This window comes from Chelmon rostratus, chromosome 1 (genome assembly GCF_017976325.1).
Source record: "Chelmon rostratus isolate fCheRos1 chromosome 1, fCheRos1.pri, whole genome shotgun sequence".
Classification (NCBI taxonomy): domain Eukaryota; kingdom Metazoa; phylum Chordata; class Actinopteri; order Chaetodontiformes; family Chaetodontidae; genus Chelmon; species Chelmon rostratus.
The window spans coordinates 8530879-8542055 of NC_055658.1; the positions used below are offsets into that span (position 1 = coordinate 8530879).

The 11177-nt window shown below is 42.3% G+C and overlaps 1 protein-coding gene across 2 annotated transcripts; it reads right to left on the reverse strand.

Moving 5' to 3' along the window:
* Positions 1–3785: 3785 nt before the first annotated feature.
* si:ch1073-291c23.2 (uncharacterized protein LOC799862 homolog) lies at positions 3786–9439 on the reverse strand. Of its 2 annotated transcripts, XM_041936198.1 has the most exons (7): positions 9400–9439; positions 8366–8479; positions 8095–8208; positions 7776–7832; positions 7246–7419; positions 6816–6929; positions 3786–6676 (listed from the first exon to the last, which is right to left on the reverse strand). In XM_041936198.1, exons 2-7 carry the CDS (start codon positions 8477–8479, stop codon positions 6629–6631), a joined length of 621 nt encoding a protein of 206 aa, XP_041792132.1. In that variant the 5' UTR covers positions 9400–9439; the 3' UTR covers positions 3786–6628. The 2 variants fall into 2 exon arrangements, with proteins under 2 accessions (XP_041792132.1, XP_041792134.1); XM_041936200.1 differs by lacking the exon at positions 8095–8208.
* Between the last annotated feature and the right edge of the window lie 1738 nt (positions 9440–11177).

Below are 11177 nucleotides of genomic sequence, written 5' to 3' on the forward strand. Positions count from 1 at the left end.
AGCGTCTATTAGCTACAGTTCTGTGGTCTCCTGCTGGTTCTCTGTGGGCTGGTCTCCGTCCCCCTCCATAACGGGCCATGGAAATTTTGACGTTGGATGGCAGCGCTCCTTATAAGCACCTGTCCTTCCGCATCACACCGAGCTCCCAAAAGCGTGTGATTGTTTTGCGCATGAGAGTGTGCGTAGATAGTAGACAGGGACTATATAGCTTCCATGGAGGCTCAATTCTCCATTCAACTGCGAGCGAGACGTGGTGGGACACTGCACGCTGGGAGCTTCACACTGCACATCACACGGTTTGTCGCTCCTCTACCAAGATAACATGGAGGTAAGAGAATGTGACTTTGTACCTGATGTACATGTTCATCCAGTCTGTACTATTAAAGTAAAGACTTATCTGCATTTACATTCACATAAGTTAAAATAATCAAGAAACAGTTTATTTCAACTCTAAACAAAGTAGTTATAGAAAACTTGTAAACTCTGTAAATGAATGTTTCTACTTGATTTAAAGACTGCTTGTGCTTGTACACAACTAAATGTAGTTGAAAGAAGGTGTAAGTCAGTTATATTCATTTGGCAGAGACAAGGACATAGCACTTAAATCAGTAGTGCACACACTGCCTGACAAAGTCTTAACACCTGTTTAAGCTTTGAGTGGCAACCAGTGGTGCATGTTAAGACAGAAACTATGATGCAATCAGAGAAAGCACCAAAATCAGCTCCCCCGCCTTAATAAAAGTTAACAATACTTTTTTTTTTAGTACTATTCTTCTGTTTAATCTTGTCCTCTGAGCAACATTAACTGAGCTCTCTGTACACTGTGTCCAGAAAGCTGGTCGCCGCTCAGCATCACTGCTGGCAAGTCTGAACATCCAAAGAGAGCAAGCTCAGTTCTGCGACTGTGTGGTCAGACGGCGACAGAACCCGGGTCAGCTCTACCCTGCACACAGGTTAGCGGCACACACTGGTGCACATTGGCAAAATATTGGACGTTCTTGTTTATATTGTTAGTTTTAAGTCTGATGCAGCATCACATATCTAGTTGCTCTTTGCTCCCCCCAGGTGTGTCCTGGCAGCTTCTAGTCCAGTCTTGGCGGCTATCTTGTCCTCAGCTGGTGCCCTGGTGGAGCTGCAGGCTCCGTGTCTGTCTGACTATGTACTGGCACTTGTTTTGGACTACATTTACACAGGGGCCTTGCCAAACACTTGTACCCAGCAACAGCTTTGCAATCTGCTCACTGCTGCCCGCCACCTGCAGATGGATGAACTGCAGGAAGCTCTGAGGACTGAGGTGAAAACTGCAGATAATACAAATGCAATAGGAGATGACATTCAGCCATATGAAGACATTAACAATACGTATAAGTATCGGCCATTGTCAGACACTTGCAGTGGAGATTCACTGGAGGGAGAGGATCAATGCTATGATGAAATAGATACATGTAGAAGAAGCTGGAAAAATGGTGCAAACCACTGTTACAGAACAGATACAAGGCCTTTAAGCAATGTAGGTACTGGAAGCAGTGTCAGTACAGGTAACTGCAGACAAGTAACTTATCTGACACCTCAGGATTTGATCCAAAATATCCCTCACACCACTAAAGTGCACGGGGTGTCAAGAGTGGACAAAGAGGTGCAAAAGGATCGCTTTCACTCAGCTGGCACTGTGAAGCCAGAGAGTTGGCAGATGGACACAGGCGAGGTGCAAGAGGAAGAGACGAGTACAGCAGAGAAGATCCAGCGACTGTGTTTAACAGTGATAAGTAAAGCAGAGGAGAAGAAAACTAGCAGAAAAGAGGAAGACAATACCCATCACTCTCCCCTTCTTCATCTCTCAACCTCCCACTTTAAGGACAGAGTGTGCTCCTCCTCTTCCTCTCCCTCATCCTCACATCCGTGCTGTGGGGCAGTGCCTGTTATTCGTCACAGCAGTACAACTGCTATGGTAGAAGCATCTGCAACGCTTCCCAAGAGTTGGGATTGCAAAGATAGTTCAGATCAATGTGCAACACAGGATTTATGGTACAAATCCAATGCAGAGCAATCCGACGTCCGAAAACAGGATTACATCAGCAGCAATACAGCTCATGATGAACATATGGGCAACGGATTATCCCACAGTACAGATGATAACGACCACCACGCTTATTGTGATTCATTTCAGAAGAAGGGTAACACAAAGCATCTTGGGTGTGATTCAGTGACACAGAATAAGGATAGCAGCAGTTTCACCCGAGTGTTAAAGTGTAAAACTGATCTCAGTTTTGAGGAATTCCCCTCCAAACATCAGCGACTGGATTGCTCTGATCGCCACAATGCAGCAGAGGAGCCGTCCATTCGCTCAAAAGATCTGAGAGCTGTGGTTCCACTTCCTGTGCAGGAGTTAGACACAGGAAGTGACCCTCACTTTGAAGATTTGTGTTCCGAGGTAGAGGCGAAAGAGGAGCGCAGTTACTCAAGCGGGAGTCCAGTTCAAATGGACAGACAGGACACCCACTCTAACCTTTGGGAACCTAAAAATGATCAGTACCCAAACTTGCCCAGAGCTGAGACAAGCAGAAAAGATGCTGCCTCTAGCCAGCATGAACATGACGACAAAGACACATCTGTAGATAACGTGACTGGCGTTGCTTCTCTGCAACATGAGGGCGTCCAGGGCGTCGAGGTCTCAGAACCACGCCTGAATTTTACACTGCTTGCAGACGATAACATGTCTGACTCTGCAAATGATGTTGTGGGGCAGTCATACCGTGGGCATCTTCATTACCACTGCTTACCCCAGACTGACACACACTTATCACACAGAGACTCTGATCACAGTCTCTCCCACCCTCACCACCCTGATCATTCAGACCAGTCCAATGATGACGAGGAGGTTGGTACCGCTGCCAGTCCAGATCTCAGTCCTCTTAGGCAGCACTTTGCCACTACAGACCAGGTTCTACTGCTGGACATTAGCGCCAAACCTGCAGAGTTGCTGGTGTCCTACAGACACAGACCTGATGAAGAGGAGAAATGGGCTGCATTCGGCCGAAGGAACCCCTTCGGAAACGGGCTTGGGGAGAAAGATAGAGAGCAAAGGAATGAAGCGATGTCTGTATCAGGGGTTGACGAGAGAAAAAGAAAAGAGCAAGCCAGGCCAGGACCTGAGATTATACATAAAGCTGGGGGTGTGGCGGGTGAGAGCCAGGCCACTACCTTGGCAGTCTGTGCACCTCCTCCAGTGCCAGACTCTGCTCAAACCCCTGTGTCATCTTCCTTGTCTGTCTGCATGCCTTCTGCCCTTTCGGTCAGCATGCCAACAAATATATCAGCTCCTCTGTCAACTCCTGTTCACCCTTTCCACTGCTCACTGTGCGACCGTTCCTTCAGCCAGCGGGGCTCTCTGAATAGACATGTGCGGAGCCACCTTGGCGTGCGGCCCTTCCCCTGCCCTCGCTGCCCTATGACCTTTTCACGCCAGTACCGCGTCTCAGAGCACATGCGTGTTCACCAGCGCTGTGTCCTTGGGAGTGACTTTCAAAAGCCCCCTGCGTCTTCAATGTGAGGAAATGAGCAGAGGCCGCAAAGGCGACTGTCCTTTTGTTTGGAGGAACTGTGTGGAAGATGATTAGGGCATTCATGAGATGAAGATCAGAGATCAGAATTCGTGGGTATCCATGCCCTCCAGGAGCCAACAATAGGAGTTGGCCCTGATAACGCTGCAGTGCAATGAAAATCATCCATTCCCAATAAGGACAAAGGGGAAAAATAAGTGAAGGAAATACATTATTTAATGCATCATCCCATATTTTCGGTTAACAATGGAACACATAGTGATGAAACCACAGGTGATTATCATCATCACCTGACACTTCTCTGAGATCTGTAGCTCATCGTTTTAGTTTTCCAGTCGGCGGCGCTACTGGTTTGCTTCACTCACGATAATGTTTCTGTGTCTGCTGGATGTTTAAGCCAGCAACTGTCTGTCTACAAGCTCACCATGTCAATGTAAAAAAATCAGTTATTGCAGGTTTTAGGTGGCTCTGCGTCTGCTGCATGTGTGAATAGGCCATATGTAAACGTAAAAGGTGATACCAATAGCACTGTTGCCACCGTGTGTTTTCTCACTATTGGTAGCTAATTTTTTGCCAGATCGAGGTTCTGACTCCATTCCACTAGTTGCTCTACAGACTGTGTTTTCAGCAGGTACTACATTGTAATCATGAGGTTTTCTTTAGCAGACAGTCTAAAAGCTGCAGCTCTAAACAACAAAAGGTTTTGTAAAAGGGTCGTCTGTCACATGTGTCATTAATGTGACTCATATTCCCTGTTTAAACTGTGCAGGACATCAAACTCTTTGTTTTCATGAAGTGTAATTAATGACAGTTGTGATAATCAAATTATAAAGACATTATTTAACAGAATTTCCATTCCTTTATTTATGCATGTCATTGTTTCCTTTTGTTGATGAGATACTACAGGCTGTGTAATGTAGAGGAGATTCAGATTAGAGATGAATAACAGACGCTTATTTTGTGACAGTGACAGAGGAACAAGTTTTCAGATTGTCACGACAACTGTTTTAAATAATACAAATTTGAATATGATGTTTGCTGTTACAAAAGAAGCCACGTTGTATGGGTTTGATTGTCGTGTGATTTGTGTTATTCTGTACTCAAAGTGAAAATGTGAAATACTTAACCATTAAGAAAATTCAGTACCTAGAACTGCTCTTACTCCTGACCCTTTTGTACACACTTTTAAGACAGACATGTTCTAGGTTGTAGTTTTCCTGTTATTGTCCTAAAATGCTTTTTGGCAGCTCATGCTGACAGTTGCACAGAAAGGGTGCATGTATGTCATGATTTTAAAAACACCACACTCCCTGTTCTCTCTGTTAACGGAAAAACTTATTAGTGATAGCGTATGTCTCACATGCTGTCCTCCGTAAGCGAGGACAGCACATTGGGTGTCATAGTGTTTGTACTTGATGGTGCTGCTGCTGAAACATGAGCTGACATGGCAGTTAAAAAAAACAGTATCAAGGGCAGCCATGAGATTCTGTGCCTGCTCTGCTCTGTCTGTGCCAAACCTCTTCAGTGCGGTACAGAAAGGTGGAAATGGATCACATCATACTGTGCTCACCACTTCAAATAGTAAAAACATAGAGAACAGTGTACCGGAGGCGACATGTTTATGGTTGGACTTGTTCACATTGCATTTTCATCTTCAGATGTTTCCACTCTCTAATAAAAAAACATTCTCTCCTCATAAAATGGTTCGGAATCAACATGGCTGTGTTTGCACTTGGTAACAATGCAGTAGAGGAAAACCATTAATAAATACTCACTTTCCAATAACCCGTCACGTCTGTGGTGCTAAAAATGAGTATGTATGATGAATTTGTAACTCCTCTGTGTTAAGAAGGCAATGGTGAATAAAAGGAGGTATATGCGAACATTAAAGGATAACTTTCATTTTTTACAACCTGGACCTTACTTGTAGCATTAAATACGACCATTTACTCACCCAGACAACTTTGGTGGCATTTGGAGTCGGCGGTCGGCTAGTTTAGCTGTAGTCTGGCACAGCTATGGTTCGTTATTGCGTATTCGTAGCCGACCGCAGACCGAAGACAAAGCAAATAATATCATCCTGGTATAGGATACCAGCCTCTCAATCCAAAAGTTTTTTCTTATTAATGGAAGATTCATAATCAGAATATATTGTGAACCCGTTCTATGGGGTGCTTTATCAAAAAGTGGTACCTATTTATTGTAAAAAGAGCACCAGCAAGCTCCCACTTTAAGCCTGGCCTTGACTGACTTGATTGTTTTTGAGAAATTGACCTTTGTCCTGTAGCGTAGTCGTGCAAACATAATGTGGAGACAGGTCAGCCAACCTCAGCCTACAGAGAGAGTAGCAGTTAAATGCCTACACTGTGGGAAAAGTTCAATGCCATCGTCCTGTCTGGCCGTAAATGTTTTTTGTTTTTTTTTTAAAAAAAGGTTAAAAAGTTTTAAAAATACTCATACACAACTGTTCAAAAGTTTGGAATCACCAGCCACAAAAGATTTGGTGCAGTCAGATGGCAGATTTTTTAAATGTTTTTAGGTTGTAGAAAGTCCTCTGTACAAATAGATCTTTGTATGCAGGGTTTGCAAAAAAAATAATAATGTTGAGCAAAATGCTGAACAAGAGCTTAACCACACTGCAGGCTGAGAGGGCAGAAAGATACCCCTGAGCAGTTCAATTAGATAAGAACAGAAGAGATCAGCAGTCACTGCTTGAAGACAGCAGAAGTCTATTTAAGGAAAAAAAATCAGGAAAAAAGACCTCCAACTCTGTTCTGTTCCATCATGCAAAACCATTGAGACATCAACTATGTGAAAGTTTTAACCACTGACTTATTCTTCTTTTGGGGCCGGTATGTACTTATTCTGTTCTTATCTGTTAAAATAGCTATTATTAAAGGTGATTAAGGTGATTCCAAACTTTGAAACGGTACATATTATCTGAAATTGCCAGTGAAAAATAGGTAACATTTAGGACTCATATATTTGTTGTGCCCACGAAGAGAAATACGTCTTTGTATGCTTCATACTTCTTCTCTCTGCTCAGCTTATCGCACTTCCTCCTGTGCTTATTCAACCGGTTCTTCAGTCGCCGTAGTGGTCATCACTACAATGGCCTGAAGAGAAGAGAAAGAACAGCACTCTGATATGAGACTGAGCTGAACGTCACTACTGTTGCAGCTGCTGAAGCTTAGCGAAATGTGGGACAAAGCACAGTCTGTAATGTGAGTGGAAGTGGGGTTTGTGCCTTTTTACCTGGCTCTTTGTGGAACGCAGGGCAGACCCGGCCAGAGTCGACATTACAATCAAAATAATTGCGCTCACAATACTGTAGAACAGGTAGATGGCCGCTATAGACATTCCCATGGCCTGGACAAAGACACGTACACATATATCAAAAACACAGAAAGAAACACACAACTCATAGCCATAAAATTTCACATATACATAATATCAGCTGCAGACCAAATTCAGATGTATTACACCTTAAGAAGATTATAATTTTCTGGCCATAATGTACAAAGTCCTTATTAAGGTCATTATTGTAATTTTCTTTTCATTCTGCTTCTTTATTTCACTTCCATTTTTAATTACATTATATTTAATGTTTATACACGTTGGGATGTGTCATCAATATTACAATAGGCCCCAGCAATATTAGTTTAAAAAAAAAAAGCCAAATCACCTCATGATGTGATTGCCATGCTACTTCACTCTCTGTGATATTGTCTTCAAGAAACTCGTAGTGTATGTTGTAGTAGTAGCTGTGGTGGTAGAACGCTATGTCAGGTATGATCCTAAGGATAGACCAACACGTCCCCAGCAGTGTCACGATACTCAGAGCCAACGATATGGTTACCTATATGTACACACCGACAGAGAGGGGTGATGTTACAAATGTTGGGCAGAGCTCATGCAGTATATGGATAACATGGAGAGCCCTGCAAATGGCCATAAATCAACTCAGTTATGTTTAATCTGTCAGTAAAAGGAGGGATTAACAACTAAATAAGTACCAGGATTTGTAAATCCTACTAAATGTCATTTTTCAAGAAGATTTAAGACAGATTATTCCAAGCATTGGTTGTATTTCATATCTTATATGTCTAACCCGACATGTCTGGAGTGGATCCTTCCTGAAATGTCTTATCTGCAGGACTCTCAGTTCTTGGAAAACATGTCAGCACTGAATGAAAATATTACAACAGATCTTACTGTTTTCTTGGTCGGGTTGTGCTCCGTCACAATATAGAGAATCCCACACAGAATTAACTAAGAGAGGAAGCAGAAAAAAGCAGTTTCATTATGTAGCCCTCAAATGATTTGGGATGCTTCATGAGATTGCAATTAGCGAACAGGGAAGCAGAAACATGACATATCAGCGGTGCTAATTGAGTTCAAATTATTAATTTGGATCATTGGTGGTTTCAGATATATAAGTTTCATTTGGTAAATAAATAAATGATTAGTGAAGTTCTGAATCTATACGCCAGTATGATCCACTGATGAAAAATACTCTTGTCGTGCTACCAACCAGTGCTCCCTCAATGAAGGCAGGCTGGATAACTGTCGATATGTGTTGAACAGAGTGTGGCAGGATCGCAATGCAAACGGTGAAGAAAGCTGAGCCCAAGACCAGCACAATGATCTAAGAGAAAATCAAACACGACTTCAATCATCACCTCTTCACCTCTGTTGGGTCTTTCACTGATTACTTTTAAAAATGGCGACACATCAGAAGCAATATGTATATGATAAAAAGTCATTTGACTGTATGCGTGTGTGTGTGTGTGTTAGTGTCTCACGCCAACACTCTTGGGTTGCCCCTTCATGAAGCGGTGTAAAGGTTTGCTGCCTCCCACTGTGGTGCCTTGAAGACTTGCATTGTTCCCACTGGCAGAGATGAGCTCAGCAGACATCTTTTGTACAAACAGACACAGGACACAAATACGCTGGAAATATTCAGAGGAATGTGCTGCACCCATGTTTCCCTCCATGGACACTTCTAGCATTAGCTGTCTGCCTATTTCTGGGATGTTAGGACTGTCCATCAAAAACACTTTTTTTCATGCCAATGTACTTCCTTCCTGGCAATGAAAATCATTACTGTGCTTTGATTTTCACTCAGTAAAACAGATGTGTTTTGTAAAGCTTCAGCACCCTTATTGTGCAGGCGCTGACACATGAGACCTAAAATGCAAATACAAGTATACACTGTGGCATTACACAGACTTTTCTGTGCAACAAGCTACATTTTAAACATCACAAAAGGCCCACATGTGTTATTCATTTAAAGGGCGTTCAACAACGACAGCTCCCATGAAGCCCTGCCAGCAGCCAATAACTGACACACATGGGATGTGTTGTCCTTTAGTCTACTATCATTTTTAACTTTAAAATGACTTTAAAATAACAAGATGGAACAGCAGCAGATGTCTATTTATCCGACAACGGTACTAAATGCACCAGAAATGCCAGTTTAAGGTCGTCAGAAAGACGAAGATGTAGACGGTGCAGGCGAACTTCTGCAGAGAAGACTTCAGCTATATGTCTGCCTGCTTCTTACATCTCTCCAACACTGACATCAGGCAACACTGATCATCATTCACTGAGAAAATGTCGCACGTTTGCATCAAAGGAAAAACCTGCTTTTCCTGCAACAGCTTTTAACTGCACAGCTTAAAAGACAAACATTTTGGTGTGAAGAAGCACAACACGGTGTGAATCTGACCTGACTCTGTACTAACTGCATGTTAATGTAAGGTGGACAGGAGTGTCAAATGCCCAGAAAAGCTGTTAGGAATGAAACAGATGTTAGAGAAGAACAGGAGAAGCAGACCTTGTGCAGTCCCGTGGTCGGTGCTGCGCTTCACTGTTTGCTCTTTACGCAAGTCCACATCTGGATCCTCGTGATGGGGGATGTCTGAACGATCCGTTCATTTTGAACAAAACCAGAAGTCATGAGCTTCTGGTTGTAACTCATGACTGATACAGAAAGGGGTTCACTAATTGTTCAGTGCCTTAGCTGATAATATTGTATGATATCATATTTCTTTCATTTAGATAAGATCTAGATTGCCTTCTTTTACTGATGTTTATTGTGTCCTGTGGGTGCCCCTCCAGTGGGTGACTTTGCTCATCAGATTTGTTCAGTTCAAAAATGTGTTTGTCGTCAAAGCCTTTGGAGTCCTTGCAGATCATTGTGTAGCCTACGTGAAAAGATCAGCAGATGAAGAGTTATGCTTCCTTGTTTCCTTTTACTTTCTTGCATCTAAAATTAGTTGTGATGCATATGCAACAAGTAATCCCAGCATTGCATTGTGTAGAACAGACATCACAAAAAGCTAATTAATTTAATTATAGTTTGACTATGCCTGGTGGGAGTTTGTGTGTGTGATTGTGTCATTAGGTTGAGAGGCTAGACAGGCTCCTTTTTCTTTGTGAAAGAAACACATATTGCCTCAAGCTTCTGTTATTGAAACAAAGAACCAACAACAAGAGCAATTCTTGCTTTGACCGTACAAAATGGTCGACTCCTGAAAGAGATTCAAAGTTTCCTTCACCCCAGCAACATCTCAGGGGAGGGGAGGAGAGGAGGATGAGGGGTGTGTGTGTGTGTGTGTGTGTGTGTGTGTGGTGACAGAGCGGAAATGGAGAAGTGTGCATGGAGAAGGAATGTGTTGCAACAGTGTGAGGGAGAGAGGGTTTCCTGTTTTCCAAAACTCAACCAGCTGTGTGCAGTGGTGATAGAATTCAGATAAGAGGGGCAGAGGCAGAAGAAAAGGATCGTGGGAAGCAAGAGGAGGTGGCGAGGGGAGACAGCAGCGATAGAAGGAAAGAAGTGAGGCAGAATCGCCTCACTTAAAAGACACTTTGATTCAAAGTGTCTTTTAAGTGAGGCGATTCTGCCTCACTTCTTTCAAAGACACTTTGAATCAAAGTGTCTTTTAAGTATCAGTGTCTTTTTATCAAACTGTATTTTAAGTATTAGTCGGATTTGTTAAATGTGTTTTGTTCACAAGCGTCATGTTCTGTCTTGCACTTCCTGTTTTATTGTGAAACCTAACTCTCCTCTCGTTTCAGGCCCTTGACTTCCCAGTGTCCTTCCCGCCATTTTTTGAGCTTTTGATAGGTTTTGTTCTTTATTTAGTCAAGTTTATCCTTAGCGTTTTCTGTTGTACTTTGTGTCATTTATCTGTTTGTATTTCGCCATTTATCCTGAGCGCTTTGAGTTAATAAATCTTTTATTTTGAAACTTCGCTGAGCTGTCTGTGGTCTGCTTTTGAGTCCTCAAACCTTGTGCCTCCGGGCTTGTCAATTAGTGTCTTTGAATCAGTGTCTTTGAATCAAAGTGTCTTTTAAGTATTAGTGTCTTTGAATTAAAGTGTCTTTTAAGTATTAGTGTCTTTGAATCAAAGTGTCTTTGAATCAAAGTGTCTTTTTATCAAAGTGTCTTTGAATCAAAGTGTCTTTTAAGTATTAGTGTCTTTGAATCAAAGTGTCTTTTAAGTATTAGTGTCTTTTTATCAAAGTGTCTTTTTATCAAAGTGTCTTTGAATCAAAGTGTCTTTTAAGTATTAGTGTCTTTTAAGTATTAGTGTCTTTGAATCAAAGTGT